Genomic DNA, 20134 nt, shown 5'->3' with positions numbered 1-20134 from the left:
AACAATAAAGTCTCAATCCTCAATGTCAAATGATCTGTCTGGAGTGTAATAAGGAAACTTTCCCAATCCAGGCACAGAGGAAGATCATCTGAGTCATAAATGATGCCAAAGTCCATGGACACTCTCCCCCATCTCTCCCAGTTGTATAGTTACAGAAGATAACTACATTTTAAGGTATACAGAAACCACTAAAAATTGTATTATATTACAATACAGTGGAAGTCCTGGGTACAGTAAACCACAGAAATCAAAAGCACACATCTGTTTGACTAGAACTTGAGGAATTTCTGGAACCAGGAGAGTAGAGACATTATAGTGAATAAGGAGAAACCCTGGAATTAAACTTGGTCAACAAGGCTTGTTGCATCAACTTGATTTGCTGTATTTAAAGCAGAGGCTACTATTATACTAAATTAAGTTTCCCAAATGAATACAAGTGATGTGAAAAGTGACTGTCAGAAAGAGACAACCACCTACCAAGAAAATGGAAACAAGAGAGGAGCAGAGGATGAAGGAAGAGGACCAAAGCAATGCAGATACTTACAGGTTTATAGAGACATCCCCTCTGAAAACACAACTAATGGCAGCAATAATCCATACAGAGTAAAAAAAAAAAAAAAAAAGAAAAAAAAGAAACATAATATCAAAGTAAAATAGCATGAGATGTGATGGAGAAGTGTTAAAAAGAAAGATTGGAAAATGCAGTATATCACATTTGACCTTTCAATTTAAGGGAAAAAGGAAAGTAAAACACAGTACAACTCTAAAAGCTCAGTCTTCACAGGAAGACTGACAACAGGCAATGCTTTGAAGGGGAGAAATTGCAAAGTGATGCTCTGAATCTGAACATAATGAATAGATACATTCTCCCTGTCTAATAGTGTTCCCAAACTATGTGAGGATCAGAAGTACCACTAATATCAATTTCTGGTAGATTTTACAAAACTAAATACAGTAAATGGGATCTGTTACACTCCCACTGTCCCTACAAGACAGAACAGAGCAAATCATCATCCTAAGATGGTGAGTTTCCACTAGGAAACTCACGTCATAACTTCACCAGAAACCAATCTGTAGGTGAAAGGCTGCAGCTTGCCCAGTATGCATGGAATTATGTAGGGTATTATTTACATGATATGCAAACAATTTTGGATTGAAATTCCAAGCTTTAGAACTTAGAGCCTGCATTCTTGGCATTTGCAGCACACAAGCACTTGTTGCTGGTGCAAGATGACTATTCTTACTTTCTTAGGTATTCTTGGAGATTAAGCATTATTCCAACAAGGAAGTGAGATACTTCTGCCAAAGCCAGTATGAAATGTCCTATCTGACAGCCTACATAAATCTCACACACACACACACCCCTTGTACTTGCAATAGGCACAGTGACTAGATAAAGGCAGAGTTTTTTTCCGTGTCCCTTTTTCAATTGTGTTACCTGGTAATTCCTGTTTCTCTTACACTTGTCACATTCAGTTTACAATACTCATAAAAAGCTATCTCATTACAAATTCCACAACTCTGTGAAGTTCATCTGCATCAGAATTATCTTTATGTCATTTTTACCTGTGAGGCACCCCTGCCATTGGAGTTGCTCTACCTACCCCAGACTCAATTTGGTTAAATTTGATCCCTATACAGTAGAAAGTCTGAATTTCTGGGAACAGAAGGAATTCTTAGAGATTAGCTCACCTTTTTTGCAAAGTAATAATGTGGCACCTCTATGCCCAGAAGAACCTGGTAGGATGAAGGCAATGGAAAGCTGTCTTGCAGCAAAAGGCCATGCTCTTCAGTGCTGAAGAAGGATATAATCCAAACATCCACCTGGAAAAGAAAGCAAAGCACTGTTTTGTTTTTATGCTCCAATATCTTTCTTTCTTTTTGTTTCTGTTTTCCATATTCACTTGTCAGAAGCTTCTCTTGACAATAGTATGACCTATACATTCAGACACACAGCTGATGGGAGGGCAGAGCTGCAAGCTTCCTCCCTACAGTGAGCAGCCAGCACCTCACTCTGCATTTCAGACTGGTCCCCCTGCACAGGGACTTCCACCTCTGCCTCAGCAACCAGCTTCACACAAGCTTTTTTCTCAATTCTTTTTCACATAAAGAGAGAAGCCCCTGCCCACAGATGGCTGCTTCAGGCATGCCTCTGAGAGATCTGGCTCAGGGCAAAGAAACAGAATCATGGAATAAGATGATCACAGAATTGTTTGGGTTTGAAGGGGCCTTAAAAACTACCTAACTCCAACCCCTGCCAGGGTGGGCACTAGACCCACTAATTCACTAGACCAGGTTGCTCTAAGCCCTGTCCAACCCAGCCTTGAACATTTCCAGGGATGGGGCAGCCACAACTATTTTCAACTTTTTTTTAAAAAAACATATTATTCCCATCGTAAGCTCATCAGCTCACTGACTGCTTTGAGCTCCCAGGAAATATATAATCCATTCAAAAATAGTTAATCTAACAGTTTAAGTATTGACTTGACTCAAGTTAAAATAATATTTATTTCCAGCAGAAGTTAATCAGATTTCTCATTTACTAAAGCATAAGCAGACAGTAAAAAGTTCCATTGAATATGGGGCAAAAAGTAAGTGGCATTCCTTTTATATCTTTTTTTTCAACTTTATTTAGAAGCCAAGGATTTCTAATTTTTTTTTTTTTTTTGCATGAGGAATATTAAGTTGAATTGTTCTTTTCTTTGCTAGAAGACCCTAGCCAGGCCTTTTGAGACATCCCTATCCCATTTCTCCTTTTTACTTTGATCTTCTCATGGTTGTTCTAAGGTCATTTTAACCAACAAAAGAGCTTTCTATCTTTAATTTTAGGAGATGTAGTTAAAATAAGGCACAAATCTAAAAATTTGAGATAAAAATGTATGTTTCAAATCAATGGAATGTTTATGCAGGGTAGGCAGTTCTATGCCAAGTGGTAAGGAGCACTACAAGCACAAAAGCAGGGAAAGGGGAAGAATTGCGTGATAAGAGAAATCTTGATTAGATTACTTCTGATCAATAAAAATTAAGTATTTTTTCTAATGTAAAAAAGACCATAACAGATTGTTGGGGAGGATGAAACAGGGAAACCTTATGAATGTGATTGTTTGGCAGAAGATTCTGAAAATATGAAGCCTAGAATCAAAGTAAAAATGAAAGCCTGCTTTGAGTCATGATGCTGAGTACTAGTTACTATATAACCAAAGAACAATAGCCTAGCCAGCTAAAGGAGAATCCCTGATGATGAAATAATGTCCTTCTGCTGATAGAAAATCAAAAGGTCAAGAAGCAAGGAAAGAACTTACAAAGCTTTTAGAGTTTAAAATGCAACATTGTATGTTAATATGGAGATGCTCATAGGCTATATGTAAATTTTTTAGTGGGTGTATCTCATATTGATTGGTAACTGGGAATTAGAATATTCACTATAGAAAAAGATATATTGTATTGTAACAAGAACTTTGCACTCTGTTAGCTCTAACCCCTCTCTCACCTCTTAGCCTTTCCCTACCCCTCTCCCTGCTCCTAGTTTCTCCCTCCCTTACTCTCTTAGTTTTCCCTCTCTCCCTCTCTTACCCTCTTGGTCTTTCCCCCTCTTACCCTCTCTTGTCCTCCCCCCTCTCTCCTAAGCCTCCCTGGTTCCCTGCTCTCCCTCTGTTGCTCTTGTTCCCTCCCTCCCCATCTCCAACCTCTCCTCTCCTGCTCTCCCCATCTCTCTCTCTCCCCTCACCCCAACCACGAGGACGCTGAGGCTGGCAGCAGACACAGGTCTCTCCCTCTCATTGCCCTTACAATAAATTGCTTATACCTGAACAGCTTGACCCAGGAGAAGTCTCTCACCGCGAACGAGTGTTATGAATACCAATAACAGATAATTTGGGAAGTCCCATAAAAATGTACAATTCCTCTCCAGAAAAGCAGAAAACTGGAGGGACTGGGTGGAAGAGCATATTTCTCTGTTCACCTTAACAGTAACATCCCTATTATTCTATCAAGTTAATTCTTGCTGCTAAAAGTGGACTCAAGATATAAAATCAGCTATTTTTTAAGTTACAAACTTCAAGATTATCAATCTACCCAATAATGTCACCTGAATAACTGTAGTCCAGATACAAGCTTGAATTAAGATCATTCCCAAAATTGTATCACAGCTAAAGAAATCCCTCTTTTTCTTCTTCAGAATGTGCAAGCTCTGCCCAAACCAGAGAGCTGCCATAGAGGGACTGCCTGAAACACAGACAGCAAACACAGGGCTCACAACTCATTTCTGCACATAGTAATGTGTACTACCCACTCCTACATCCTTAATGAATCACAAAGGATTTATTGCTTGGACAGGGAGAACTCTATGTAAAACAAGATAAAACAAATGAAAAAGACCATACTGTGCCCTCAGTCTGGTTTTCCTTTTGGTCAGAAGGTTGGAAGCCTGTTTCAGGAATTGCTTCACATACAAAAAGTCTTGGTTCACTCTGGTCCCAAAAATGGCGAGCAGGGATGTAACTGTGCAACTCTGGATACTCCACTACAAACCTATGAAGAGACAAGAAAAGGTGCAGAAAGGGAAACAAAGTAATTCCAGCCCATTCTATGCATGAATGTAGATAAATCTCCAGCCAAGGGATCATTGTCAGCTATTTATACTCTGTATTAGAACATTAACCAGATACATTTTCCTGACTCCTAACATTTTACACATGGCAATGACATTGCTAGTTTGGTCTTTTACACTGACAGTGGTGACAGGACATAAAGCATTTTGGTAGGAAAAAAATTGGTATTGCCTATAAAAATAGGTACTCAAAATCTGCCTCCCTTGACATTGCAGGTCCTACATAAACACTTGAACATCCTTCAAACTACCTACCTCAGTGTCTGCTGCTGTAACACAGCGGCTACCTCAGCTCTGTCTTCAAACCATGGAATCATTACGATTGGAAGAGCCCTCTAAAATCACCAAGTCCAGCCATGCACCCAGCACCACCACCTCATTCACCACTAAACCATGCCCCAGAGTGCCACATCCACACATTTTATGAACATTCCCAGGATGGTGATTCCACTACTGCTGTGGCCAGCCAGTTCCAGTGCCTGACAATTCTACCTGAAGAAATTTTTCCTAATACCCAACCTAAATCTTTACTGGCACAACTTGAGGCCATTTCCTCTCATCCTATTGACTGTTACCTGGAAGAAGGGACCAACCACCACCTATTGTATGTCAAGAATTCTGAGGCACTGTGAAACAGCACATTAAGCACAAGGGCTTCTCCTAAAGCCTCGGGAAAGCCAGTCTCTGTCAGCAATTTAAATAGTAACATCTTACTGCCTCCTTTGGGCATTTCAATTATTACTTCAGTGCCAGCCATATCAAGACTACAGACATACAGAATCACACTATTTTAGCAATGGCTTAGTATTCATTCTTCTTAAAAAATGTCAAATTATTTAAAAGAGAATCCAAAGACATCATTAAAATATTTTCTCACTTGCTGTCACCACGGAAGGGTGGAATTTGTGGGGAGGATTGGAGTAGGGCTAGAGGGCAAATTGAAACAGACATTCAAAAAGGTGCAGAAACCTAAGTCCTCTCCCTGCCATGGAATTCACAATCAGTAAACTGCAAACTGAAAAACAGAATTTGTGTAAAAAACTTGGGAGTGTTTAGATTTTGTCTCAGGAGGAGGGAAAGAGAAGCAGAAGAGGATTATTAACACTTTCTGCTGAGTTTACTCACTCTAATTTGAAGATCCTTTAAAAGAAAGCACAGATAAATGGATTATTCACACAGACACTAACACTCAAACAGTGAAACAGCACTCCTGGCTTGGGTTGGCCTCTGTTGGGCTACACAAGATACCGCACTTGGAAACAACTTCCTCACTTACTCTAGACTGCACTACTGCATAACTAACCAGGATGTAAGACCCCAGATTTACATTTGCCTTAGTTTTTGATGAACTGAGTGGTTTCTTCTGGCTTTCAGTGATGTGGTAGGTTGGCATTTAGGAAAAAATGTGGGAAATATCCATGGAAGTAACTCCTCTGAGAGAGACTGCTGTGAGTTTCTTCTCTGCTTGAGACCTGGACAACAGCTGGTCATTTCTGAGAATTAACAACATTTTTCACTGCTGAAAAGTGAGATCACCTTTGTGAATACCACCTTTTAAACCTAAGCCTGGGAGTTTCTGTCTCTATTTCTTTCTGGCCTTGAAAGGCAACAGAACTCTGGTGCAGCTGGTCTGCTCCCCCGCGGCCCTTATGGGCCGGACTGCAGCGGCTCCCGGGGGGGGGATGGAGACTGTGGGGTGGCAGAAGCCCCTTTCCAGAGGGGCTAAGCCTCCTCGGGAAGCTCGCCAAGCCCTGTACAGCGGTGCTGCCGGGCCAGGCCGGTCCCTGGCTCAGGTGAAATTCTGCTGCCACTGGAATTCAGCAGAAACTGCCGAGTAAGGAGAGGGGAAGCTATCAGCTTGCAGCATGCTGCCTCTGAGTGCTAGCCTGGCTGCTGAGATCCTAGCCACCCTCCCCCAGCACAACCACTGAAAAAAATCCTCCATCACAAACAGTCCGGGCTGCTGCACTGGCAGAGATCACATCACCATCCACAAGACCTGTGCAAGGTTTAACCCTTTCACTACTCAGATGAGACCTGCAGACTTAATCCCCTCTCCAAAGAGAGGAAAGTGGGAGCAATCAACATGTAAAAAGACAACATGAAACATCAAAATCAGTGAAGGAAGGAGTCAGCCTAAGATAGAAGAAGAATGAGGAGATGCTTTAATAAGCTGAAATATTCTTTTGGTAGGGCCATGGAGATGGACAACAATGTTATGAAAAACTCCTTTAATTCATGAAAGTACTGGGGGGGAATGAACTGTTCAAACTGTAAATCTGAGCAAAAGTATCCATTGATGAAGCTAAGCAGATGGTGGAGTAGCTGTGATCCCATGAGATGCTTGAGCAGAGAGAAAGAGAGGTGAGGGCTGATGAAGACCCTTTGCCCCAGGGGAGAAAAGGAGAAAACCTCTGTTCCCAGAGATGATAATAGAAACAGATAAAGAGAACCTTTGCCTTTGAATAACTCATCCTTAAAATACTACCCTTTGAGTTCATGGCCCATGAACACACCTTAGAGTAATGTGAAAATGGGAGGAAAGTATAATGGCAGAGTTTTTTCCAGGTGGCTGCCAGACATGGAAATGAAAAGCCACAGGAAAACTGTTTTTCTTGTGGAGAACTCTCCATGGAATGTCAAGAGAAAACTCCTCTCCCACAGAGACTTATGAAAAGGCTATTGTATAGTTGGTCTTGCTTTAACATCTCAGGTTTTGTCTCGGAAAAGGTTGGGTGGGGGGGGTAGAAAAGGTTTCTGAAAGTTTTATTCTGGTTTCTTATTCTTGTAGTTCTGTTAATAAACTTTCTTTGTTCCTTTTAAGTTTTGAGCCTGTTTTGTCTTCTCCTAATCCATATCTCACAGCAAGAAATAAGTAAGTACCCTGGTGATTCTAGCTAGAGCTAAAACCACCACATTATTTGGTGCATTGGCTGGGAAACAAAAATTAGTGAATTTAAACTACTACAAGTGGTAAGGAGAGTATATTCCTATTTTTGCTTGTAATACCCATAGCAGATAGTTGCTAAGAAGCAATCCACCTGTTCCAATGCCAGCTTTTCTTAAGAAAAATACAGTCAGAAAAATTATTATAGAATCAAATGGGAATTTGTACTCTGATATTATACCATATTTTCACAAGCATTTCTACTTCACTGCTTTGTGCTGCTAGGATTTCTAATGCACTTCCTACAGCACAGTTTGCATGAACAGAAAGGCATCAGGTCTAAATAGACACCTCATAAGTTTTTTATCCACACAAACCAAACTTTTATTATATTTTAAAAATACCTTTATTCCTACAAGAACCTCCACAATGTCCTCTTCTCAGTTCCTTATTATATAAACTCTTCAAGGAAGGGTAGCTTTCCAAGATTTTTCTTTATTTAAAGATCTGAATCCTGATTCTAGTGGTGTAATACCTCTGTATAAAACCCCTTACACCAAGCCATCCTCTCCTCAGAGATCTCTTTAGCTAGCTGTGCCTTCGAAAGCACTAGTAACTCTCCCTGAATTCCTCTTCTATGAATTTGTCCAATATCTCCATAAGCCCTTCCTTCATCTTCTCTACTTCCTTTCCAAGGAGTTCCTTGGCTCAGCTGCATGTTGGCTGAAGAACTACCTTCTTACCTCCTGTTTATTTTGAGCTTGCTTTCTGGGTGTGTTGATTTGGCATAGCCTTGTGTTTGGCTGCGGGGCAAGGAGGGGTGAGGGGAATGGGGGGTCACAGGGGTGGCTTCTGTGAGAAGCTGCTAGAAGCTTCCACTTTGGTCCAATTAGAGAGGTTGGTAATACCTCTGTGATAACACATTTAAGAAGAAAATCAAAACACCACACAGGCAGTTTTCCCTCAAGGGTGGGGAGGTGCCACAGTGACTGCCATGCTGGCAGAGCCCATGGCGAGCCTTGCCTGCCTGGCCACCTGGCTCTGGGGGTAGAAGGGCAGGGGCAGCAGTGGCTTCTCCTTCCCAGTGTCCCACATGAAGAGAGGCATTAAACAGCACCAGCATCGCAGCAGCCACCACTGCCTACATGATGACAGCAGGGCTGCCTGGCCAGCAGTGAAAGCATGATGAGCAAATCCCCAGTTGCAACCTAGACAGGATCAACTTCTTAGTGCTGTGTGATCCTGCAAGAATCTTTGAATTATTGCAACTTGTTGGCAATGGTACCTACAAGCAGGAGTTTTTTTCTAGTCAGAGAAGAGAAGGAAGTGAGGACACATGAGGGAAAACATGGCGACGCCAAAGTCAGTAGAAAAGAAAGAGGGGGAGGAGGCTCTCCAAGTGCTGGAACTGAGATTACTCTGCAGACCATGGTGAGGACTATGGTGAAACAAACTTTCCCCTTGTAATGCATGAAGTCCACAGGGGATGCAGAAATCCACTCGAATCCCATGAGAAAAGTGCTCCTGCAGGAGTGGGTGGATGCCAGAGAAAACTGTGGTCTAGTAGAAGACCTGAATAGAGAGAGTGAGCCCTTGCTTCCAAATTAAAGCAGCCTATCCTTCAAGGACTGCACCCCACAACAAGTGACCCCATGCCACAACAGTTTTGAGAAGACTGCCTGTGGGAGGGAACCCATGGCATAGCAGAGGTAAGAATCCTCTCCCTGAGTGAACAGAAGATCATCTTGAGTGACAAACTGACCAAAACTCCCATGGCCCTATCTCCCTGCACTGTTGGTGGGAAGGAGGGATGGGCTGGCAGGACAAGAGGTGTTTTAAGGGCTTATTTTATACTTCTTATTATCCTCCTCTGAATCTGTTAATAATAAATATATTTTATACCTTTAAATTTAAACCCATTTTGCCCTTAGAGTGATTTTCTCACAGTCCTTAGCTCAATTCATGAACCCTTTGTTATTTCCTTTTTTTTGTTCTTTCCTCCTCTCTGCCCAACTGTAAAGACAAGGTAAGCAAATGACTCTTGTGGGTGCCTAGTGTTTGGCCAATGTCAAACCACAACACTGGGACCTTCATTTGACACTACCTAGCTCACCTTATTGGAATAGACAGGGATGCAGCTTGATGGGAACACAATTCACCAGTGTTAATCAGTTCTTCAGAAATAAATAATTAAATTCATACAAGGTCCTTCCCAAGACAGAGGAATGTCAGCATTAAGGTGTGCTTTTCTCCACAGGGCAAATTTCCATCCTAAATCCACCATTAATGCTTCTTGAAATAGAAGTTCCTTACTTGCCAGTGCCTTGTCCAGCAGAAAGGTTCTCTCTACCATGTCCCTGTTCAGCCTTGAAATCAAAGAGCGTAACCTGGTCCATTTCAACATCATAGAAATAGATCTTGGAATCGATGTTCCCATCTGCCTACAGGAAAGGAAAACAAAGGTTGCTGGAGCATGCAGTCAAAAAGAAGAACAGGTATGTTTATCCCATCCACTTCATGCTCTCAGCTTTCTTTGCTGGTAATCACATAAGTTCTTTCTTTCTAAAGAAAGAAAATTCCTTACCAGAAAATTCCTGGCTGGTTTTCTATTCCAACGAGTCAGCCTTGGATTTCTTTGAAATGCTATAAAGCAGCTTTTGTAACTGAAATATTCTTTTTCTGGATTGCTCCCAACACAGAACAAAGCCTTAAGAGACCTTAATTAATGCTGGGACATAACACTTCATTACATGATTCAATACACTGCCTGGACCAGATAGGTTTATTTCTGAGAAGTGATTCTTGCGTCCTCAGTAATCTTGACCCACACCCGTCTATGAACCAAAGGAGAAGTCCCAGACAGTGAGTGAAGAGCTGTGCCTCACCCTGCTGACAAGGATGCTGACTTTGCTGCCATTAGCATTGCACTTCACAGACACAATATCTCTGCAGCCAGGGAGCAGCTTAGATAAACTCTTGCTGTTGCAGTGCACTTTTGCCTCTCTGTGGGAAGGAATAAACTTCAATTATATGGTGGCAAGCAACTGGCAATATGCATCAGCCAAAACATTTAGCAAATTATGGGTAAGACTTTTAAAAGAAAACTATTTTGACTGTATGACACCACTGCCCCAGACTCCCTCTCCAGAGGATTGCTGTCACTTCCTTTCTTTCAGGAATAACTTAACAGACATTCTTTCCTCAATGAATCAGCAAGTGCTTCTACAGGATTCCCAAAATATGGTGTCCTAGGGTGACTTTATGATGCTTGTATCACCAATCGTCTGTTCTGTTTTTGCTGGATATTAAGTTCTGCACCTTTAAAACTGGTTCCGAGAGCAAAGGAAGGAAAGAAAATACAGCAAGAACATCTGACCAGAATTCTGAATTCAGATGTCTGCTTTTCCTACAGAAGTTAACAGTACCATGAATGTTGAATAGAGCGCATCACATAAAATTTCTGTGTATGGAAAGCACACTGTGGAGCAGGAGCAAAGAAATGTCATTAGCAGGGCACATTTACATATTTTATTATCTCATAAAAATCTTATTGCTGTATAGATACAAACCCAGTAATCAGTTAGCAACAGAGGACAAATCTCATGAAACAAAAAAATGCAGTAAAAAGAAGTGACAGTAATTTGAAGTGACAGCAATTTAGAGTTATAATACAATCTCATAAAAAAATAATCTTTGATTCTATGAAAATAACATTTGTTCTAAGCCAACTATGGTGCCCTGAAATTAAAGTGTCATAATTTGAGAAGGGGTATTTTCAGTACCAAACACAAAAATTTATCATAACACTTATGAGTGAAACTCTTTTTTCTCACTATCAGACATCATAGTCCAATATTTATGCTAGTTACAACCTGCCCAAATCTAACAACCTTCAAACTGTCCCAGGTGGAATGTGTGTGATCCCAAACCAAATAGTTTCCAGAGGGCAACTAACTAGACTTTAGCATTCCTGTGGTGACAGCATACACAGAAGAACAGAATCTGTTTCACTCTTCAAGGTTTTTCAGCTTTTCAAAATTACATTTGTCATCAGCAGCTAAATTTTCAAAATGAATGTCATGTTGATGTCTTTTTTATGTTTGTCAGTATGAGAGTACAGCAATGTTTGAACCAAGTCAGGTAAACTTCTTAACCTAAACAGGAGGAAGAACAGAGTCTCCACAGTTCTAGGTTCACTTTCTCCATAGATTCATTGAAACAAGTTTGCTGATTTATGAGAAGATACAAGACCTGATTTCATTTCAGCTCTTTGAGATTAAGTTTTGTTCAAGTTATCAGAAGAAACATGGGACATCCTTAGCTTAATATTCCACAAATTCTCCACACACTTTTAAATGCACTCAAATATCCCTCATGGTATCCTCTTTTTAAAATAATCATCCTCATCATCAATGACTTGCCTACTTACTCCCCAGTTCCTCCCTTGCTTTAGAAATAAGCCATCAGCTCACACAGCTGATTGATATTGTCTGAAGATTCAAAGGGAATATTGCTTTTCATCAAATAAAATACAGATAAAGATTCCTCACAAAATACATGCTTAACTGCAAACAGATTATTTTTAAAGCCTTATTAATACCTGCGTGAGAGATCAAAGATTTTCAACTGAGTCTGATCAGTTCCCACAGCCAGGAAATTCCCACAGACATCCAGGAGGCAAGGATTCCCCTCTGCTTCGGAGAACACCAGCAACTGTTTAACTGTGCCCTGGGAAGAAATGTGTAACACCAGGTTTGTGTGGCCAAAGCCTCACTAGAAGGGACTATTTTGTCACCAACTTGAGTCACAAATTGCTGAACTTCTGTGTTAGATTAATCACTCTAAGCAAATTGGAGAAACATACACACAAAATGTAATCTGTGTTTCAGGTGTGTTCATAACCTCAAATAAGTCTAAATTTAAAGGCATTCTTCTGCAATAATTTCCTCTTTAGTAACACAAACTTTACCAAGTGAAAGACATACAGAAATATCAAGTCCCTGAAGGTCCTTAAATATATATCTGTAAAAACAGATATATTATATTTATGTGATGAATCACACCCATTCTAAAATATAACATTTACTTCCTAAATAAAATGATGTGTCATAGAACTCTAATAATTAGATTTCTCTTTTTGGTTCTCACAGACTAGCAGAGGCCACAAAGGTTCACACAAAATGTGCAAGTGGTATTTTTCATTATCTTGTCAGAATATTCAGTATGATCATCTTCCTGAAAGTAATATAAGTATTTCAACTTGCATGCACTTTAGATCGTCTTCAAGTCTGTAAATATTTATTAGTTACATTGCAGTAGTGCTCAGAGTCACAGACTTTTTAAAGAACACAAAATGTCAAAGATCTTTCTGTTGAAATACTCAAAATCATTTTTATTGTGAGTACTGCATTATGACAAGGTAGAGTTAGTAGATTTAGAAAGATCATGCACTTTACTTTTAAGCTCTAACACCAGCCTTTGAAAACAACAAGGCCTATTTGTCCCTTCATGGTTTCCTCAGTCCTCACCTGCCAGGTGCGGACCTGGATCCGATACGGTTCCACTGTGTACAGATTTTCTCCATGAACAGACAGAACTGGAGAGTCACAAAGGAAAGAGCCTGGAACAATCACAACAAAGCCATCATTATAATAAATATGTTCTGTAAGAAGAAAAAAAAGTAACTTATAGCACACAATTTCCACTATCTTGCACCAAATCCCTTTTTCAATCTGTCTGTCACTATTGAATCCAAATTCCTTGGTATTTTAGCCTACTTCCATACTGCCGCTACATTTAAAAGCTGGAGCTCCCATTGTAAACAGGTGTTGGTACACTCTGTCCATGTATACAAGTGAGAGGAAGGGCAAAGAGCTGATATGGGGAGTGAAAGAAAGAAAAAAAAAGTGCAGTGTGAGGTACTGGCAAGAAAATTCACTTTTTTCTTCAGTGAACTGCTACTGAAGAGGGATAACAGAATCTCTGTCAGAACAGTGGCTCTGCAATAACTTCAGGAGTGGTGTAGACTGGTAGGACCGTGGTCATAATAAAGCAATGATTCAGCATGGAAAAGTTTTAAAATATATCAGTAAATAGACAAGCAAAAAAACCTTAATGATTCTTAAAAGATAAATCCCAAGATCTAGGATGGAATTGATAGAATTCTACATCACTTATTTCTGAATGCAGAAATACTTTGGGAGAATTAATAATTTAAAAAGCTAATCTACTCCACTTGGCACTATATATAGCAATTTATGGGACAATTTCTCCTGAGAGCTGGGACAAAAAGCCTCCTTCCCAGTTCCTATGTGACTGCTAGGTAACCTTGATTACACTTTTTTTAAAGTGAAGGAAAAGTGTTCAATAGCCATTGCCATGTCTTATCTGTAAAAGCAAAAGGAAACACAGGAAAAGATTGCTCTTCTTGATCAACATCAATGGTGTACTTAAAAATATACAGAAGGAAGTAGTTCTAGCCTCACACAATGTTTTGTGCAAGGCCCTGTATAATGCAATTTAGCTACATCAGATAAAAGCTCTCTCAGGCTCTAAGGGTTTTTTCCAGTCTAGAAGGTGTCCCTGTCCATGGCAGGAGGGTTGAAACAAGGTGCACTTTAAAGTCCCTTCCAACCCAAACTGTTATGTGATTCTATGATTACAGCTCATCAGCTACCATGAATGAACATATAACTTTGGAAGAAAAGAAGCATTCCGACTGTGACCAACGTTTTAAGTCTTACCTGCACTTCTAAAGGCATCTCCTGAGCACTCAAAGACAGCCACTTGCTTCCCATTCCAGAAAACTACAGCATCCTAAAACAAACAAACAGAACACCAAATAAATATACATATGTAGTTCCTTTTGGAAACATGCAGAAATTCATGCAATAACACAGCAAGACCTCCCTACAATAGCTACCAGTTACTAGATCTTCTGGACATTGGGTTTGAAGGCTTTTAGTAGCCCAGAGGCTCTCTGGGTTCTGGTGAGCACCATAGAGAATTCCTGAGTCCCTGTTCGATCTTAAAATAAACGAGCTCCACCACAGCACCATTGCTACTGTCACAACAATACCTTCATAAAACACTTTGTTGAGTATTAAAAAAAAAAGGCCTATCTTAAAAACTTAGGAAGTTTGGTCTCTATAAACCTAACTAGGCAGCTGATTAGGCAACTAAATGAAAAATAAAAAAGCAACCGATCAACCTTAGTAGCAAAGACTCCATTAGCATTCATATCAACACGAAGGCTGTGAGTGATTCCTGCGCTGAAGATTGTCACATTGAAGAGGTTGGGAGACACCTGTACCACAGCCACCTGCTGATGAAAATGTGCCAACATGGCCTGCTCACTGAGGATCACCACAGAGCTGATGTTGTTCACTGCCAGCAGGTTTTTTCGGGATCCCCACTATAATAACAGAAAAAGAAAAACCACAATTTCATCTCTGGTCTTGAACTGTCACAGCATTGTCCCAAGAGAAATAATGTGGAGAAAGATAGAATAAGTATCTTTATACTTATGCAAAGTCAAACTATCTAAATACTATGGGGAATGACTGGGAAATATTACAGATTCAAACTATTATGCTCGTTACCCAGTTTCCTGGTTTAAAAGACATGTGTCTGCCAAGGAAGGCAGGAAACTTCCTGGATTGGAAAGATGGCCCCCTCCCTCCAAATTATTATAACTTAAAAAATACAGAGCTTCCAGGATAAAATATGGCCCCCTCCCTCCAAATTATTATAACTTAAAAAATACAGAGCTTCCAGGATAAAATATGGGAAAAGAAATAACAGTTCTTTATTAGAAAAAAAAATTTAAAACAAAAATATCAAAAGTATATGTAATACATATATAAGATTACATGTATTATACATATGTATATAAATATATATAACAGAACAAACAAAAAACAACAACAAAGTAAAAACCATAAGTTTCCCCACCCAACCAATTTCCCTTTTGGTGTAGTTATGGCCACAACCACTTGAGGGGGAGGCAGGCACTAGGCAAGGCAGAGGGGCTGCAGTGGCTCCCCCGTGGCTCCAGGGGATGCTCAGATGTGAGCACTGAGCCTCCCCAGGGGCTAATGGTGGCATCAGGAAGATAACAAATGAGAAGCAATTCTTTTGAGAAATCCTAACCCCCACCATTATCCACCCCAAATTTTTTTTCACATACCAACATGTTACATTGAACTTACACTTTTTAACTATAGACATACATCAATTATCCTAATTATAAACATATATACATGCAGATATGGGTACAGGCACAATGTCATAGACAGTTCACCCCAAAATAAGGTCCTGTTGAGATATACATTATGTTTCTCCATCTTTCTGCATCACCCACTGAGTGCAACCATGTTCCTGAGCAAAGACAACTCAACAAATGGGTTTGTCTTTGCTCAAGGCATAATTCATCCAAACAGTCTTTCCTAACATACCTCTCATATCACCACCAGAAGCTTATCGCCATCTGTGGCACACAGGGGATCAGATTGGGCAGGGCCAGCTAGCTTAGTGGAACCTCTGGGAACAGTGGAACAGGGTTAACTAACCCTGTAGCCTTTGATAAATGTAGATACCACTTCTTGAAGGTCCTACCTCCCACAGCCTTCAATGTTGTTTTTAATAGTCCATTGCACTGCTAAACTTCCCTACCAGCTAGTGCAGGGTAAGGAATGTGGTATGCCCACTAAATTCCATGTTCTCTAGCCCAAGTGTTTACAAGGCTGTTCTTGAAATGAGTCCTGTTGTCACACTCAGATCTCTCAAGGGTACTATCCTCCCACAGGACCTGCTTGTCAAGGCCCAGGATGGTGTTCTGGGCAGTGGTGTGAGGCACAGGGTAGGCTTCCAACCATCCAGTGGTTGGAGTGGTGGCTTCTACCATTGCGAGCACATAGCACTTGCCTTGGCAGGTTTGAGGCAGTGTGATGTAGTCAATTTTCCAGCCCCCCCCATACTTATATTGGACCACTGCCCACCATACCATAGGGGCTTCACCCACTTGGCCTGCTTGATTGCAGCACATCAGTTTCACAATCATGGATAACCTGGGAGATGCTGTCCACAGTTAGATCCACCTCTCAGTCTCATATCCCCTTATAGGTGGCACCTATGCCTTGATGACCTGAGGTATCACAGGCCCATCAAGCTAGGAACAGTTCTCCCTTGTCTTGTGAGTCCAAATCTGTCTATGACACCTTGATTTTTGCAGCCTGATCCACCTGTTTGCTTTCAGTATTCCTCATTAGCCCAACTCTTGGGGACATGGGCACTCGCATGACAAACTTTCACAGGTAGCTTCTCTACTCAAGTGGCAATGTCTTGCCATTCATCAGCAGTCCAGACTGGTCTTCCTCTACACTGCCAGATGGCCTTTTTCCAGCTTTCCACCCACCCTCATGGCCCATTTGCCACCACCTAAGTGTCAGTGTAGGTTTCTCTCATTCAGCAATGTCCAGGGCCAATTGGATGGCTTTGAGTTGTGCAAACTGGCTTGAATTACCCTCTCCTTTGGTAGCTTCTGTAACTTGTCACATGGGGCTCCACTTGGCTGTTTTCCATTTTCAATTCATTGCTACGTGACAGGAATCATTAGTGAAAAGATATTTCTTAGTTGGCAGTTGATTGTATGGTGGAGTTTCCTCAGCTCACATCACCTGTTTCTTCTCTTCATCTGTCAGAACAAAGTCCTCATCTTCAGGCCAATTCATAATTATTTACAAGATCCCGGTATGATTTGGGTTTCCAATACAGTTGCGCTGTGTAATCAAGGCAATCCACTTACTCCGTGTAGGATTGGTGGCTTGATGGGTAGAGGGAACCTTTCCTTTAAACATCCACCTCAGCAGTGGCAGTCAGGGTGCCAGAAGTTGTGCCTCTGTGCCAGCCACCACTGAGGCAGCCTGAACTCCTTCATACACTGCCAGGATCTCCTCTCTTGGGGTGTAGTTGGCTTCGGACCCTCTGTAACTTCACCTCCAGAATCCCAGTGGCTGGCCCAGAGTCTCATCAGGCACCTGCCAGAGGCTCCAGGAAAGACCATGGCTCTCAGCTGCAGAGTAGAGCACATTCTTCACCTCTGGTTCTGTCCTGACTGAGCCAAGGGCTATCACATGAGCAGCCCACAGCTTGATCTAGGCAAAGGCTTGCTGCTGTACTGTTTCCAAGCAGAAATGTCCTTCTTGAGAGCTACCAGGTAAAGAGGGCTCACAAACTGACTGTACCCTGGGATGTGCATTCTGCAGAAACCTATGGCACCTAGGAAAGCTTGTGTTTCCTTCTTGCTGGTGAGTGGAGATATTGCTGTGATCCTGTTGATGACCTTGGTGGGTATCTGGCACCATCCATCTTGCCACTTCACTCCCAGGAACTGGATCTCTCAAGCAGGTCTCTTGATCTTACTCTTTTGGATGACTAAACCAGCTTTCAGGAGAATCTGGATGATCTTTTCTCCTTTCTCAAAGACTTCTGCTGCGTTGTTCCCCCAAGTGATGATGTCATCAATGTACTGCAGATGTTCTGGAGCCTCACCCTTTTCCAGTGCAGTCCAGATCAGTCCATGGCAGATGGTGGGGCTGTGCTTCCAACCCTGGGGCAGTTGGTACCAGGTGTATTGCACACCCCTCCACATGAAGGCAAACTGAGGCCTGCATTCTGCTGCCAGGGGAATGGAGAAAAATGCATTGGCAATGTCAATAGTGGCACCACTTCACTACCATGGACTCCAGCTTGTACTGGAGCTGCAACATGTCCAGCACAGCAGCACTCAGTGATGGTGTAACTTCATTCAAGCCATGATAGTCCATTGTCAATCTCCATTCCCCATAAGACTTGCACAAAGGCCAAATGGGGCCAAAGGGCAAGCTGCTGAACACTCCTTGATTCTCCAGCTCATGGGTCATCTTGTGAATGGAGATCATGGCATCTTGATTTGTTTGGTACAGTCAGCAATGCACTATTGAGGTGGCAATCAGTACTTGCTATTCTTCTACCTTCAAAAGTGCTAACCACAGAAGGATTTTCGGAGAGTCCAGGCAAGGTATTTAGCTGCCTAATTCTATCTCCACAGCAGCAATTCCAAAAGCCCATCAATGTCCTCTTGGGTATTTGAAGTATCTGTTCTTAAGGTAGCCAATGCCATGAATATATGGGGCATCTGGACCTGTTACAATGGGGTGCTTCTGCCAGTCCTTCCCAGTCAAGCTCACTTCAGCTTCCAACACCTTCAGCTCTCAAGAACTCCCTGTCACCCCAGAAATGAAGACTGTTTCTGACCCCACTGTCTTGGTTTTGGAAGACAGGTGTCTGGTAGGGAGGGCAGGAGCCTCCCTTGGAATGAAAATGTAGACCCCCTCCCTCCAAATTATTATAATTTTGAAATCAAGGGGCTCTCAGGCAGAGATCTGGGGATAGGAATAACAGTTCTTTACTAGTATGTATAACGAGGCAAACAAACAACAATAACTACAGTGTTAACAACAAAACAGAACCGGGGACCCAGTGACAGCCTTTTTGGCCAAGATGGGAAAGGATGGAGTAGAGGCTTTGCTTCACAAACCCCCTTGGGCAGCCAGTCCCAGTACTCCTCCAGGACTCAGCGGAACACCCAGCTGGAATGGCAGGATTGAGCAAAGACCCTGGGCTGTGGCTGAGGTGGATCAGTAGCTCCATGGCGGTGCCTGGCACTGCCATGTCCCGGCAGGACAGGGGGTGTGAGGCCACCAACGAAGAGGGGAGAGGAAGAAGAAGAAGCAGCAGCTCCATCTGGGTGATGGCGAATTCCCTTCTCCCCACAGCAACAGCTCCCAGCAAAGTGTGCTTTTCTGAAGCTGAAGAAGCCAGCAAAACTGTCCCCGCCTTCCCTTTTTCCTGCCCCCCTTCCCCCCCTCACAACTAATGGGTAAAAATTCCACATGTGAGCCAGAACTAAAAGGATGCCTAACCCCCAACACCACACACATCTTGGTGGCATTAACACACATTGAGCATCAGTGTCAACTAAAGCCTTGTATTCTTGTGGGTTTGATGCCAATGGCCATTGGATCCACATGGTCCAGTAGACATGATCATCCCCCAGGGTCCCTACCTGACCCCTCTAATACTGGTTCTTGTGAATCCATATGGGAGGTACCTTCCAGTGGGTCAGATCCTTGCCCATGGGAAACTGGTACTGCATTCACTCTCACCGACTTCCCTTTTCCTTTCTCCTTCAGTTCTTGTATTCAGGCTGCCAGGACACTGGTAGGTTTCCTGTTCCACTGTCTCATGTTTTCTCCATGGTTGAGTAGGAAATATAACAAGTCAGTTTGTGGGGCATACCCGCTCTCTCTGTCTGGGGGCCATCTGGCTCTGACTTCTGATTTGCACTAGTGCCACAGGTAAACATCTCTCCCTGAGTTTTTTATTATCATCCTTGAGACTCTCCACCAGTGTATCTACAGTAGAGATGTGGGTCTGCATCAGGCCTTGGACCCTACTCTTGTAATTCCTAAGTTTGCTTGCCACAGAGTCCATTGTCTCCTGGTTGCCCTTGAGATGCATGTTTGCCATTAAACTGAAGTATTCAGATGGTCCCTGATATACAAGACTCCATCACATTTGCACTGTGCACCTGACCT

The 20134-nt window shown here is 42.0% G+C and overlaps 1 protein-coding gene across 17 annotated transcripts in view; it reads right to left on the bottom strand.

Moving 5' to 3' along the window:
• The window catches only part of IFT140 (intraflagellar transport 140), a 90681-nt gene that overhangs the window by 44703 nt on the left and 25844 nt on the right, over window positions 1-20134 (bottom strand). For all 17 annotated transcript variants that reach the window (XM_086855109.1, XM_086855099.1, XM_086855104.1 and 14 more), the window contains 8 exons: window positions 14707-14910; window positions 14240-14312; window positions 13025-13116; window positions 12097-12224; window positions 10382-10499; window positions 9810-9937; window positions 4383-4530; window positions 1693-1824 (listed from right to left, as the gene is read on the bottom strand). In XM_086855109.1, the coding sequence (XP_086711235.1) occupies window positions 1693-1824; window positions 4383-4530; window positions 9810-9937; window positions 10382-10499; window positions 12097-12224; window positions 13025-13116; window positions 14240-14312; window positions 14707-14910 (1023 nt within the window). The remainder of the gene's footprint in view (window positions 1-1692; window positions 1825-4382; window positions 4531-9809; window positions 9938-10381; window positions 10500-12096; window positions 12225-13024; window positions 13117-14239; window positions 14313-14706; window positions 14911-20134) is intronic.

This window comes from Cyanistes caeruleus, chromosome 17 (assembly GCF_971803275.1).
Source record: "Cyanistes caeruleus chromosome 17, bCyaCae1.hap1.1, whole genome shotgun sequence".
NCBI classification, from domain to species: Eukaryota; Metazoa; Chordata; class Aves; order Passeriformes; family Paridae; genus Cyanistes; species Cyanistes caeruleus.
Note: the sequence above shows the minus strand (reverse complement) of the source record. Positions and strands in the feature narration are given on the sequence as shown.